Here is a 15,072-nt window from a genome sequence, read left to right as displayed (position 1 = left end):
TATTATTTTAGTATGTGGGCCACAAGCATAGCATGGCCACTAACAGTGCTGTAGGTCTGCACCTGGGAATCAAACCTGGGCCGCTGAATTGGAGTGTGCTGAACTTAACCACTTGGCCACCAGGGCTGGCCCCCAACTCCATTTTAAATGAGGTTTCTGTTTATTAACTTTCACAATGGAAATTATCTATATCCTTGCCCTCCATTATGGTAACTTTCAACTACATGTAGTTATTGAGCACATGAAATGTTGCTAGTGCATCTGAGGACCTGCATTTTTAATTTTAGTAATTTAAAATAGCTACAAGTGGCTGGTGGCTAATATTTTTTATAGCACAGTGGTAGAGTATTTCACACTGAGAGGAAGGCAAAATAGCATATTTTTTAGGGGCTTAGAAATCGGATGGATCTAGCTGTATGGCTCTAGGCATTTGACTAAATCTAATTTCTGTCTTCTCATTTATAACAATAGAAAAATCCCCCCCTTGGTGGTTTGTTGTGAAAGTTAAATGCTATGATGCTCATTAAATGTTTAGTGCATGGTAAGAGCTTAATTAATGATTTTTTATTTTAAAAACATCTCAAGGAAGAACTTAGAGCAACCAAATAATAGCTGGGAAAACCATGGGAAAAAGGTTTTGCAGTGAGCAATGAATCTATATAAATGTTTAGGTCTAAAGAAATGTGAGAATTATCGTTAGAAGTAGAAAGTTTCATTTACACACTTTGGCATTATAGACTTGATATAACTGCGTTTTACAAGCGACTTTTTTCTCCAAATAGGATGTTGTATGTTGCAGCAGGACAATGCTCCAGCTACAGCAGCCTAAAAAAATGCAGAGTAAGTTAAAAATATATTTTGAAATATATTGGAGAGCTGTGAAGTAACAAGGCTTTGTTACCTAATTTTAGGTGAACTAAAATTCCAGAGAGGGGAGAGCCTTTCCAGGGTGAAGTGAGAATCACCAGTTGTTTTCTTTTCTGGCAACATTTGCTGATTCTGGGTGCAGACTGAGGGTCAGCCTTAACCTAGGCTGTTGGGGCAAAGAAAACCCAGAAGAACTTTTGGTGGTCGTGTGGAGCTACTGGGACTGATTGATTGGAAGTCAGAAGAGCCCCAGTGCATGGCTGGTTTTCTGTGCGAGGCATTTGCTGAGTCCAAGACCTGTTTGGGAGTCTGTGGGACCGGGCCAAAACTTTTAAAAAGTCATGGTGCTTAGGAAACCACATTCCATTACAGGAACATGGGCTCCTCAAACACATGGCTAATTTCTCCCTCATATTTTGAAGCTTATTAGGCTGGAGGCAGCCCACTTCAAAGTCTCTGAAGGAAGGAACTGAAAGTCCTGTAACCTTTCAGGGGTGAGGAGACAGAGGTTTTCTATCAAAAACCTGGGCTACACCTGAGGAATGAGATGAACCAGAGGTGGAACAAATCTAAGTAAAAGGGCAAACTTGCCAAGACCTGGCTCAATCTCTGATTAAATTATGATGATCAGCCCCTCACTCTATCAACCTAAGAGGGAAGGGGGAACCCTCACTGGGAGATTACATCATGTGGTGGCGTGACAATTCTTTTATACACACTGTCTAGCACACAATAAAACATTACTAAACATGTGAGGAAGCAAGAAAATGTGATTGATAATCAACAGAGAAAAATGAGCCATTGGACCAGACCAACAGATGATCAAAATGTTGAAGTGAGGGGCCAGCCCCCTGGCTGAGGGGTTAAGTTCTCACGCTCCACTTCGGCGGCCCAGGATTTCACCGGTTTGGATCCTGGGTGTGGATATGGCACCACTCATCAAGCCGTGCTGAGGTGGCGTCACGCATGCAATAACTAGAAGGACCCACAACTAAAAAAAATATACAACTATGTACCAAGGGGCTTTGGGGAGAAAAAGGAAAAGTAAAATCTTAAAAAAAAAAATGTTGAAGTTAGCAGATGAGGACTGAAAAAAAAAACCTACTATCAAGAAGATTTTAAAAAATAGAGGAAAAGATGAACAAAATGGATGAAAAGAGAGGCTTTCAATGGATAACTAGAATCTGTACAAAAATTTATAAAAACAAATGAAATCATAAAACTGAAAATACAATATTAAAAATTAAGAACTCAGTGCATAGATTTGACAGCAGGCTGGAGATCACAGAAGAATTAGTAAACTCAAAGACAAGTTAATAGAAAACATTCGAACTGAAGCATCAAGAGAAAAAAAAGATGGTACAAAGTGTAAAGCACATGGTGAAAAAGGTCAAATAATCTTACGTATGTAATTGGAATCCTAGAGGAAAGGAAATAAAGAATGGAGCAAAAACAATAGATGAAGAGACAATGGCTGAGAATTTCCCAAAATTGATGAATGATATCAACACACAAATTAGGGAAGCTCAGTGAAACCCAAGCCAGATAAATAAAAAGAAAACCACAGTAGGGCACAAAATAGTCAAAGGGCTGAAAATCAACAACAGAGAAAATACCAAAAAGCAGCCAGAGTTTTCTCTTTGTGTAGCTCTCTCTTTGCTGGGACTCCTTCCTGTGAACTTTAGCTGCTTTGGCCTTCCCAGTCTCCCAGCTTCTTCCCCTCAACTCAAGGAGGCCACAGGCTCCTCCTGGTTTCCCCTACCTGTGGAATATTCTAGAGACTCTTTCCAGGCAGTAAACTGGGGCATTTGGGGGGCTCACCTAATTTATTGCCCAACTCTCAGGGATCATCATTCTTCTTTGCCTTATATCAAATGTCTTGAAAACTGTTGCTTCACATTTTTTCTCTGTTTTTTTAGTTGTTTCAGTTGGGAGGGTAAATCTGATCTCTGTTATTCCACCTTGGCTGGAAGTGGAAATCTCAAAAAATTTACTTTTTTTTTTTTTTTTGTGAGGAAGATTGGTCCTGGGCTAACATCTGTGCCAATCTTCCTCTATCTGTATGTGGGATGCAACCACAGCATGGCTTGGTGAGCAGTGTGTAGGCTTGCCCTGGGATCCTAACCAGCAAACTGGCCACCAAGGCAGAGCCCACGATATTAACCACTACTGCATCCGGCCAGCCCCAAAGGATTTACTTTTAAGCTGAGGAAATACACCAATCTAAAGCTGACACACACATTATTAAAACTCAATGGTAACTACAGCAATTGTTTAGAACTAAGATTAAAGAGAGCTTTTGTTTGAGAAGGAATACTTTATCACTGACATTGTTTAGAATTTGCTGACACGTGATAATTAAAAGCAAACTACCTCATAGTCGGTTTTATTACTTTTATCGTCTCTACAGTCAATGCACACCCTTATTGCCTGCACCTGGGGCACAAGGCTCCCAGCATCCCACCCTTGATCTTCTATCGTATCCATCTCCACACTATTCCAAATCCAGAATGTCTAAAAGTGAATTCACCTTCTACCATAAATCTGCTATTATTATGTTTCTGCCTGTCATGATATTGTATTATAATTATCTATTTATGACTCCTTCCCCAGAATTAGACTGAGGGCTTGCAAGAGCAAGGCTAATTCACCTTCACATTTAAAAAATGTTTGTTGAATGACTAATACTTCAATTAATCAGGTTGCAGTCACTTTCCTCTCTCACCAGAAACATAATAACAGATCTACTGCACAGACTTACTAAGCACTTGTAGGCCAGTCACTATTTGGAGCTGGGGCTACGAAGTTGAATAAGACTCGTCTCTACCCTTCTAAGGAAGTAAGTGTTCCCAGCTGAGGAGAGGCGGGGCACAAATGGAGAAGCACAATACAATACCAACGGTTTAGAGCACCCCCATGGGAAAACCAAAGAAAAGTAAGGCCAGGCCTCAAAAGTGCATCCAGAGCAAGAATGGTCCTTCGCTTTTGGCAAAAGGGAAGAGGGATCAGTGGAGGGAGGGGCTATATAATAGCTGCGGTCCTTTCGGGGTTAAAAACTTGAGAGGAAGCCAAACAGAAGCTTCAAACACGCTTTGCAAAGTCCCTACAATTCCCAGGACACAGTCCCTACAGCTGCGTCCGCACTCGGAGGGAAGCGCCCGGTGGGAGACGCAGCGCGAGTACTGACGGCATGGCGCCGCGCGTCTGGCTGACGTCACGGGGGGCGGGGAAACGCGCGCCGCCGGAAGCGGAGGGAAGGTGGAACCCCGCCCCCAGCGCCCGACCGTCGCTCCCTCTTCCGCCCCCGGCCGCGTGGGCGGGGCTGGGGCCGAAGGGCTTGGAAGGAGATGACGTTATAAGTGAGCGCCGGCGTTGCGGCCGCGGCTCCAAGGGAAGCTCGGCGGCCGTGGCTGCTGCGAGCAGGCCGAATACCGCCTCGCAGACGGGGCTTCCCTTAGTGCTGGCCAAGGCGGGGCCGCTGTCCCTGCGGCCGCAGTGTCTGGACCCGCAGCGGGGCAGGTGCCGGCAGCGAGGGCCGTAGGTAAGCGGGAGCCTGGGTGTCAGATCCGCCGAATGGCTTACGGACCGGGCTCGCTGGCCATTCCCGCGCCAGTGCGCGCCAGCTCAGCACCCCGGCCTGGAGGCCTCGAGCACTGCCCTCCCCCCACGCCCGAACCGGTGGCAGCAGATTTCTTCCTCAGCGCTACTGTGCTTTTCTGGGGGCGGGGAGGGAGCTCGTCCCGAGGGACCGCTGTCCTCTTCCCTTTCTCTCCAGTCTGAGCTGTACAACGCAGAAGCCGAGAAAGCTAGCGCCCCCGGCTGCACCTCTTGAAGCTGGGGACAGCTTTGAGAGGAAGAGCGGCTCATAGAGGTCCTCCAGCTCCTGCCGTCTTTGAAGTCAAGGGTTTTTATTTGTTCGGACAGTTGTGCTTCGTTTCTGCCTTTGGTTCCTTCCCCCACGCTCTTGGGACCCTGTTCTAGTGAACCGGTATGGAACAATTGAACATTAGGGTGGTGGGAAGTCTGTTTTTCTATTCTGTCTATGCTAGGCAGTATCAACCCCCATTTCGCTGTATGGCCACTCTTTTGGGGGAGGAGGGATGCGGAGAGAATGTGGGAGGGAAGAGTTTTAGACTTAGAGTCAGAAGAACTGAGTTGAAATCCTAACGTGCAATTTGGTAGTGGTTTTAAACTCATGCTAGACACTTCAACATTTTTAACCGCATGTGAAGTGGAGCTTTCTTATACCTATATAAATTAATTGGGAGAATTAAATGAAGTGAAGAAAGCAAGACGTTAATCATGAAGTGTTTTGAGAATCAAGTTAAACTCGGCTTAAGACTATCCAGGACATTTAATGGTAGGTTCCTAATTATGTTTTTTACCCAGAGTAACTAAGCTTGATATGGAGAAGGTGCCAGGGATCCACACTAGGATAGGTGGTTAGAACCTAACTGCAGTCTCTGCTTTGAGTTGGGCAGCATTAAGAGGAAATCAGATGTCTCATGCTTATTGATAAAACGTTATTGGTGTATGAGGGATGACCCAAATCAGTTGTGTTCCTTACTCAAGATAGTTTGCACAGTGGGCTCTTTCTAGGAGAAAGCTGGGAGGGGCTTCATTTACACCTTGGCCCACTTGAGAAGGAATTCTTTGCACGTATTTCTGAGGACCCCTCACTCTGCCTTTAAAACATTTCATGTTAATTGAAATTGTGCAGAGAATAAATAACAGGAACTTGAATCCTTTGAGTGCTGGACATTACAGTTCTAAGTAAATCTGAGGAGATGCCTTTCTCTGCATTGGAGAGAACAGACACTCTGAAGTTTAATAGACTCCAAGTTAGAGAAGTGTTTGGGGAGGAGGGAAGGGAGATGCAGTCAGTGACTTGAGTGAGGAGTGCCTGTCGTTACAGTTGCTTGGTCAGACAAATGAAGGATGCTTGCCTTTGCTCAGTGGAGCATGATGATGGCTGCTGTGCATGTGCAATCTTCGCAAGTCCTTTGACACAGAAATTATTAATTTGGAATTTTAAGTCATGGATATGGAAGGGACTTTGAGGGTCATCTAATCCAGTGGTTCCAAAACCTGGCTGGGCATCAGAATCAGTTGGGGAATTAAACAAAACAAAAACCCAGAGGCCTGGACACTGCCTCAGTAGATCCGAAGTGGGAACTGGGTATTTGTGGCTTTTAAAAAGCTTCTCAGGTGATACTCATGGCTTGAAAACACATGTAGATCAGGTTTCACAATTTAGTTTATAAACAAGCTCAGAGAGATGAAGTGTCATGGCCAGTTAGTTTGTTGCCATCTTAATTTTTTTCTTTTCCTTTCTTTAACAAGTGACCTTACTTGAATCAATAGTACTATTTCAGGTTTTGTAGTGCCTTGAGCTCAGAAGGAAAAAAAGGTCCTTTAAGTCAGTAGCTCTGTGTAATTCTATTTTTATAGTTTCCTATTCAGTTAGACTCCTTTATACTCTTTGATCAAAGTTTTAGATTTTACAGTAAAAGTTCTTACTAAATCTTGCTTAGGTTTGTTTGTTGGCAGAATTATATAAAGATTATATCACTTTATAAATCAGTTTTTTTAGTAGATTTTTTATGCCAAGCCTTCATAAACCACAGAAAAATTCCATTTTAAGAATATTTTGTGTTTGCTCTGGCTTATCATAAACCCAGCGCTCTGTACACTCCCCCTCCTCCATCCTGGTATGAATGACCACTTACTTTGTATTATTAGCCAACTTCCTGTGGGATTCAGTTTGAGAATTGGGCTCTATACATCTCTAATTGCCCTATAAACACCTGATTTAACTACAGGCTCTTGTATTTGTTTTAAGCTTATCCATGAATTTTTACTATGTTTTTCTCTTTTTGGTTAAATTGTACATGCTACCGATTTAAACAATTTGATAGACACTTAGGATCACATGATGAGGTGGTAACAGTGCCTCGTGTGGTTTTTTTTTTTACCCATTATAGTGAAAACCACATGACTTTTCTTTTGGTAATATTTTTAGAATTATTAAGGTAATAGGCCATCAGGCAGAGTTGAACACTCTCTTTTAGGGAGATATGTTCATTCTCAAGTTATTCTTTGATAGCCTTCTCATTGCTTCAGTATTTCCTGTTCTATGTTAGTAGTAGAGCCAGAAATGAACCCTATGTCCAAATCCTCTAATGGAAGATGCTGAATTATTTTCTTTCTAAAAATGACCCTGTTTATAGTGTGTTAACTTCCTACAACCAGATGACAAAGGGCATTCTAAATTCACTAATTGAAAAAGCCATGTTAACAGATAACTAGTCTGAATTCAGAGTCTAGAGAGACATGTGGTATGTGTCTGAGATGAAAAACCAAGTCTCTGAGTCTCTAGATTTTTTATTTTTGTGTCTAACATACCTCAGTTCTGAAGTTTTAAAAGTTGTTGTTGAATTTCAGATTCTGACAGTGCAAACTTTTCAGGTAGAGATATTTAGAAAGGATAAATATGAACCCAGGGTCGCAATTTTAATCTAAACTGGTATTACAGGTTTAACATAGAAACAAAGGCAGAGTGGGGGTGGTAATAGCTTGGAGACCCAGTGAAAAGCAGAGTTTAGAAGTCACTTGCTAGTCTCTGAGGCAATTTTCTGTATCTATAAGGACTTGAGACCAAAATTGGATACTTAATCCACTTTATATCTGGTGGCCGAATGTGATGAAAGTATCAGCAGTAGGTACCATAAATGTATAGGTCTCCACTTCTCAATCTTGATCTTTTTCATGCCCTGTGATGCCAATGGGGAGTATTTTTTTTTTTTTTGCTTTGTTTTTAATCGTTTCATAGTATAAATCATTCGTTCTGTCTCATTTTTCTGGGGTAGATAATCCCACCCCTGTTTATTTGCTACATAACAGCTATTCTCATTACTGTCTTATTACCTCCAGGAGAAAGAACTTTTTCCTAGTGATGCTTGAGTTAACCTGTACAGTGGCTCTACTGTAAACGTTTACCCAAATATTGGGTCCCTTAAGGATTGTTCAGACTTTGGGCTGTCCTAGGGTCAGTCAGTATCTGATAAGAGTTGAAAGCTCATTTCTTTTTCCCTTGTATGTGTGTTTTATCTTTGAAGGAATGTTGGTGTTTGGTGACCATGAACATACAACAGCATGGCCAAGAATACAGGGGCAGGAATGTAGAGGAACCCCATGTGGAGGTTGCTTTTAATTTTAATTTGTATGTGCTCTGAGTGCATGCTTGGGATTTGTCAATTTTAGGGTGCGCTGGGTGGACTTGTTTATTGGAGAACCTTCAACACCAGTATCTTTGCCTTTTCTCTTGAGCCAGTTAGAGTCCCCAAAGAAGAATCTTCACATCTCCTGCTTGGAGCTTATAAGCTAGCTGGGCTGCCAGCAATCTGGTGGCTAAATTGAGGGAAAGGAAGGGATCTTAGCATTCAGTATGTAAATGTTCACTTATGTTCATATAAGTCAACTATTTTCGGTATGTTACCCTCATTCTCAACTGGGCCATATGTTTTTCAGTCCTGAAATCCTTTGTTTTACTCTCTAGAACTGTACTGATCAATATGGTAGCCACTAGCCACACGTAGCACCTTAACTTTAAATAATTAAAATTAAATAAAATTAAAGATTTCATTCCCCACTTGTAGATGCATTTCAAGTGGTCAGTAACCACCTGTGTCCAGAGGCTACCATATTGGACAGAGTATTTCTGTCATTGCAAAGGTTTTATTGGACAGCTTTGTTCTAATCTAGAAAATAATGCTCCAAGCTTCTGCAGGGATGAGGGAGGGACAGTTGGCTGGTTTTGTGGAGAGCAGGAAGGTTTTTAAATGATTTGACCAATCCTCTTGTTTGTAGCACCATGTTCACACCCCACTTACAGAACCTGCTGCCACCAATTCCTGACCTGTTTTGAGGCACTGTTGTATAAATCAGATTGCTTTCCTCATTGTGAGCTTGAGATTTAACTTTCTAGGTTTTTAAGACAGTGCGCATTCCAGCTTCCAAAAGCTTTTGTTTTTCTCTCTTCTATTTTATGTACATCTGCTTTAAAAAAACACCCAACAAACCCTTAAGATCTAGGTATTTCACTGTATATAGATTATATCTTTAAAAAATAGCTAGAAAAATTCTTTATTCTCATCTTTATGAGGTTTTAGGAGAGAGTGAAACTAAAATGTGTCGGTTCAGTCTGCCATCTTTGTCCGTAAGTGAAATACTCTTATCAGCATTTAAACATGTACAACCGTCTCCACTAAAAAAAAGTCTGCCATCTCTCTCATTTACTCAGGTGTCTTGAACAGTTTTATTTATTTATTTTGCTAAGGAAGATTAGCCCTGAGCTAACATCTGTGCCAGTCTTCCTGTTATTTTATATGTGCGTCACTGCCACAGCATGACTGATGAGTGGTGTGGGTCTGAGCCCGGGATTTGACCTGTGAACGTGGGCCACCAAAGTGGCCTGCACCCAGCTTAACCACTAGGCCATGGGCCAGCCCTTGAGCAGTTTTATTTTTGACTTCTTCACTCCATCTTGGTTTTTGCCCTCTTCGTTCTAGTAAAATGTCCCTTGGAAATGTGATGAGAATCAGGTGGACACTTTATCTTTATCTTGCTTGACCTCTCAACAGCCTTTCACTAACCATTTCCCCCCTTCTAGAAACTTTCTCTAGCTGTCCTGACACCACACTTACCTGATTTTTCGCTTTCTTTCTTTTCTCGTTCCTTCTCACTTGCCTTTGCTAAGTAGTCTTCCTTTACCTTGCTCTTACATCCTAGAGTTCCTTAGGACACTGTCCTAGGGTGCATTCTCTTTTTACAGATTTTCTCTAGGTGAACTTAACATTTTCTGAGGCTTGGTTATTATAAGCTGGTGACTTAAACTGGAATTCCTGTGGTATCCTCTTTTCAGAGTTCCTGACCTGTATATCCAACAGTATGCATCCACCTGGATTTCTTACAGTTACCTCAAATCTAACATGTCTAAAACTAAAGGCATAGCAAGTATAACCTTCCTCCAATCTTTCTCTATTTGTGCATGTAAATTATACCACCGTCTACCCAGTAGCTCATACCAGAACTCTTATCCTCCACATAGAGGCTTTCCCACAGTCCTGTCATTTCTGTCCTGAAGAATCTCAAAGTCGATTCACTTTGCTGCTTCTCCCAGTTTTACTTAATCCAAGCGGCTATTGCACCTTGCCTCCATTTCCCTGTAACTGCCTCCTATCACGTTTCCTTTGCTGTGGGCTTCTCCCAGCGGTTCTGCACATTGCAAGTAGAATGATCTTTTCAAGCATACACATCAGGTCTTGTACCCCTCTTTGTCTTTCAGTGGCTTCACAGTGGTAAACAGCAGATCGTTCATTTAGCTTTTCTATTCCTTGCCTACCTCTCCAGCACCTCGTTTAAGTGGCACTGAAGTTTTTTCAGTTCCTTGGAATATTACATTCCTTCTCCTGGGCTTTTGTTTATCTTTCCCTTTGTCTACTATCTGTTTCTCATCCTTTATCTCAGCTCAAACATAATTTCTTCAGAGGTCTTCCCTGACCCTCTTGCCAGATATTCCCATAACACTGAATTTTACTTTTCTATATGCATCACATTTGTTAATACTCGTTCAAATGACTTCCCACTAGACTATAAATTTTTTGAAAGCTCAGTACCATTATATTTGTAGAAACTCAATATTTATTAAATTGAAATTTGATAGATGTTTGTATATTTTTACAATTTTAGCATTGTTAATAACAACCACCACCAGAAATATGTGAAATTAGTTTAACTTTTTAAGGCATAGTACAGATAATTTTCTCTAATTTAGGGAGGATTTTTAAGAACTTAATTACATGCTTTTTTCCCACTTTGTCAATCAGAATTAGACTCATAATTATTCAGCTTTGTGTACATTTTGTGTAGTATTCTTAATAAAATAAACATTTTATTGATAAGATTGCTCAGCAGTTATGTTACCTTTAAGTATTATGAAGAATAAATTGCAATTTTTTTTTTTTTGAGGAAGATTGGCCCTGAGCTAACATACGTTGCTAATCCTCTTCTTTTTGCTTGAGGAACATTGTCACTGAGCTAACATCTGTGCCAGTCTTCCTCTATTTTGTATGTGGGATGCCACCACAGCATGGCTTGATGAGCAGTGTGCAGGTCCACACTGGGATCTGAACTCGCAAACCCTGGGCTACTGAAGCAGAGCACTCAAACTTAACCACTGTGCCACCGGGCTGGCCCCCCAAATCTTTTATATTGGTAGTACGCAATGAGGGTGTACTTGAACTTCATGTTAAGAAGTTTGTTTATCTTAAAGTGCTTTTTCCATTGATAAAGAAATAAGGTAAAATACAATACCCTAAACCAGAGGTTCCCAAACTTTCTCTGTTCATAGCTCTTTTAATGTCTTTTTCATGGTCCCCTTAGGCCTGACAGTTTATTTTATTAAGTAATTAAGTCTAAACAACTTAATAAATAGCAACCTAATAGTTTTTAAAAAAATACACATAAATCAAAAGACAAAATAGTATTTTTATTTCATTCTTAAATAACCACAATTACTGTATATACTTGTTGGGCACTACGAAACTTGTCAAACCTTCGAATCATTAAACACTGTCACCCACAATTCTTGTTCCAAATTTATTTTTGCACAGTATTTATTTATTTTTTATTACAGCAACCAACAAAAATCCAGCTTTTCAAAGATATGATGTCATCAAAAGGAATATAGCATGATCTAATTTGAAACTGACCTATTTTGAGTTGGTAGTTTGTGGGGTGCTTGACAAATATAGAATATCACTTTTCTCTCTAATTTAGAATATCTTATGACATCCCTCTGAATTCACTGCAGAACCCCAGGGTGCCTCGATGCACAGTTTAGGAACTGTGGGCCTAAATTGTTACTAGTTTGGTGTAAATCGTTTTAGACATTTTTTTCCCTATATATATGCAAAATGTACACACATTTTTCTCCTTTTAACAAAAATGGGTTTATACATATTGTTTAACAGCTTGATATTTTTTCCGCTCAGCAATATATTATGGTAAAGATACTGGATTGAACATACACATTTCATTCCACTTTGGCCTGAAAACTCCATTAAAACAGTGAAGTCTTTTGTTTTTTTTTTTAAACCCAAATGACAAAGAACAGGAGTGGTGAGAATAACAACAAAATTCTGGAAGCTGGAAAGCAGAAAAGACTAGTGGTAACTGATTAGCAGACTTGAGAAAGCTGAATCCTAAACCAAGGATTTAGTGGAGGATTGATGGAGAAAGCCAAAAAGTAGTCATATTCGTATTTCAGAACCTTTTAAAAGTTTCAGGATCAGTGGTGTTATGTATTGTGGAAGTGGTGGGGAAGATGGGACGAAAAATATAAGTGATTGTTTGAAAGTCTGTTTAAGAAAAGTCCTCCCAGAACTGACCTTTTCTTCTCCTGATATATGTAAGCAGGACACCTAGAGGGTTAGCATCTGGAGTGGAGAGGGTAAAACCGTCTCTGGACTCGGGGATAGACATCGTGCATAGTCGAGGGTGGGGTACAGTGCTTTATAAAGGGACTAAGGCAGCAACCTCTAGCCTTCTTTCCTGACTTAGGTCCTAGAATCCCACCCCTTTCCATCATTTTCATTCCCCAAAGGCAGCCTCTTTCAGGTCTTTGAGCTGTTCTTGTGGTATAAACAGCACGTCTCTAAATTACCTTTTTGTAATGTTACTTTTGGTTTCCTAGTTTGAGGCTTTGTCTGTTGACTACGGCAGATGCAGGTTTAGTTTAGTTCTCTTCCACATCTACTCCTCACTTCTGTATACATGTATACTTCTTATCTACCCTCCTTACAATCCTCCTGGTAGAGTGATACCATAATTTTGGCTAGAATGAATTTTTCTCAGTAGGGGCAGTATTGTCATTTTGGATGAGACAGTTCTTCATTATCCTGTCCATTACATGATATTTAGTGTTCCCCAGGCACTCAATATCAATACCAACCTGAATTCATTGCAACAACCAAGAATTTCCCACGCATTTCCAAATGTTGGCTTGGGGTGTGGTATGGGATATCTGTTTGAGAATCTTTGGGTTAGATCAGTGTTTATCTTATTACGATTATGTAAATAGTAGTCACAGCTAAGCTGTGCAGTATATTATGATTTATAACAACTGATTTTCCTTTCTTGTACAACTTTCTGTGGTCCCTGAAACTAATAACTGTCTTTTTTGTTTAGTGGTCTTTGTACTTATTACTAATTTATCTTCATGCTCTCTTCCAGTTGTCTATAGCTTCTGTCTTTGCATTCAGATGCCTTAGAAATTCTGTCAACTTCACATTTTTGGAGACATCCCTCCCAGAGACTTCTGACCTCTTCCTTCTGGATTGGTGGCTCTCCAGGCCTGAGGCACAGTTGTCACTCTGTGATCTTTCTTTACCAGTCTCTTTGGTATTCCTCTTTCCTGTCTCTTGTTTTGCATCTTATTTTCTGATTCTTTTGTCTTTCTTGATTTATTCCCTCAATTTGTCAGAGTACTTCCTCCTGTGGCTCACAGAGAAAAGGATGCATGGGAAGTATATATTTTGATAACTTACATCTCTGAAAACCTTTTTTCTATCCTTAGTTGTGTTTTTTTGTGTGTGTGAGGAAGATTGTCACTGAGCTAACATCTGTGCCAGTCTTCCTCTATTTTATGTGGGATGCCACCACAGCATGCCTTGACAAGCAGCGCTAGGTCCGTGCCTGGGATCTGAACCCGGGAACCCTGGGCTGCTGAAGTGGAGCACATGAACTTAACCACAACGCCACTGGGCTGGCCCCTCTATCCTCAGTTTTGACTGATAATTTGGCTGGGTCTAAAATTCTGCATTGAAATTAATTTTCTGTCAGAACTTTGAAAGCATTAGTACATTTTCTTCTAGTTTCCAGTCTTGCTATTAAGAAGCCCATTGCCATTCTTATTCCTGATTGTATATACATAAATATTTATATAAATTATGTAAATTTATATAAAATTATACAAATATATTTTTATTATAGTATATAAACATATGTTTTATATTTATATTTTATATGTTTTATGTGTATAGTATATATACATATAGGTGTATATATATATATGTGTGTGTGTGTGTGTGTGTGTGTATATATATATATATATATATATATGTCGTCATTTACCTCCCCCTCCTAAAGCTTGTAGAAGGTTGTTTTTGCCCCCGGTGTTCTGAAATTTCATAATTGATATGCCTTGGTATGGTTTTCAGTCAGTGATAGGTTCTTTCCATGTACAAAATTATATCCTTTAACTCTGAGAATTTTCTTGAATTATGTATTTGAGACTCCCTCGTCCTGTACTTTCTTAGTTTATCTTCATGAAACTTTTATTTGGATATTTGACCTCCTGACCTCATCCTTTAATATTCTTGTCTTTCTCTGTTATTTTCAATCTCTGTCATTTTGTGCTTTCTGGGAGATTTCTTCAAAATTTTAAATGTTTAAGAAAAAAATTTTAACTTTTTACTGTGAAATAACTCCAAACTTACAAAAAAACTAAAAATTTTCATACACATTTCACCCAGCTTTTCCCCAGTGTTATGTAACTACAGTACATTATCAAAACCAGGAAATTAACATTGGTAATACTGTTAACTGATCCATATGCCTTGTTCAGATTTTGTCAGTTGTACCACCAGTTTCCTTTTACTGGACTAAGACCCAATCCCGGATTACACGTTGCATTAGTTGTCTCATCTCCTTAGTTTTAGTCCTTTAATCTGAGGCACTTCCTCAGTCTGTTTTTGTCTTTCATGACCTTGATTGACACTTTTCAAGAGTATTGGCTAGTTATCCTGTAGTGTCCTTCAGTGTGGGTTTGTCTCTTGTTTCATTATGATCAAATTCAGGTTATACATTTTTGACAAGAATACTACACACGTGACATTGTGCCATATTAGGAGGCATATGTTGTCCATGTGTCTCATTGCTAGTGGTATTAACCTTGATCACCTGATAAAGGTGTTTGCCACATTTTTCCATTGAAAGGCACAGTTTTTCCACTTATAATTTTAAGTGTCTTGTAGGAGATACTTTGAGGCTATGTAAATATGTTGTTTCTCATTGTACTTTCCCCCTCTAATTTTAGCATCCATTGATGATTCTTGCCTGAGTCAGTTATTTCTGAGAGGAGTT

The 15,072-nt window shown here is 40.1% G+C and overlaps 1 protein-coding gene across 12 annotated transcripts in view; it reads left to right on the top strand.

Annotated features, from left to right (window-relative positions):
* Positions 1 to 4,094: 4,094 nt before the first annotated feature.
* The window catches only part of SENP5 (SUMO specific peptidase 5), a 45,646-nt gene continuing 34,668 nt past the window's right edge, over positions 4,095 to 15,072 (top strand). For 6 of the 12 annotated variants that reach the window (XM_070243506.1, XM_070243505.1, XM_070243503.1 and 3 more), the window contains exon 1: positions 7,991 to 8,069. In XM_070243506.1, coding sequence (XP_070099607.1) covers positions 8,062 to 8,069 — 8 coding nt within the window. In that variant the 5' untranslated portion in view covers positions 7,991 to 8,061. Of the gene's footprint in view, positions 4,409 to 7,990; positions 8,070 to 15,072 lie in introns of those variants that run through there. The other 6 variants (XM_070243510.1, XM_070243509.1, XM_070243504.1 and 3 more) reach the window with 2 other exon arrangements.

The sequence above is a fragment of the Equus caballus genome, chromosome 19 (genome assembly GCF_041296265.1).
Source record: "Equus caballus isolate H_3958 breed thoroughbred chromosome 19, TB-T2T, whole genome shotgun sequence".
Lineage (NCBI taxonomy): Eukaryota > Metazoa > Chordata > Mammalia > Perissodactyla > Equidae > Equus > Equus caballus.
This window is presented reverse-complemented; position numbering and strand designations above follow the sequence as displayed.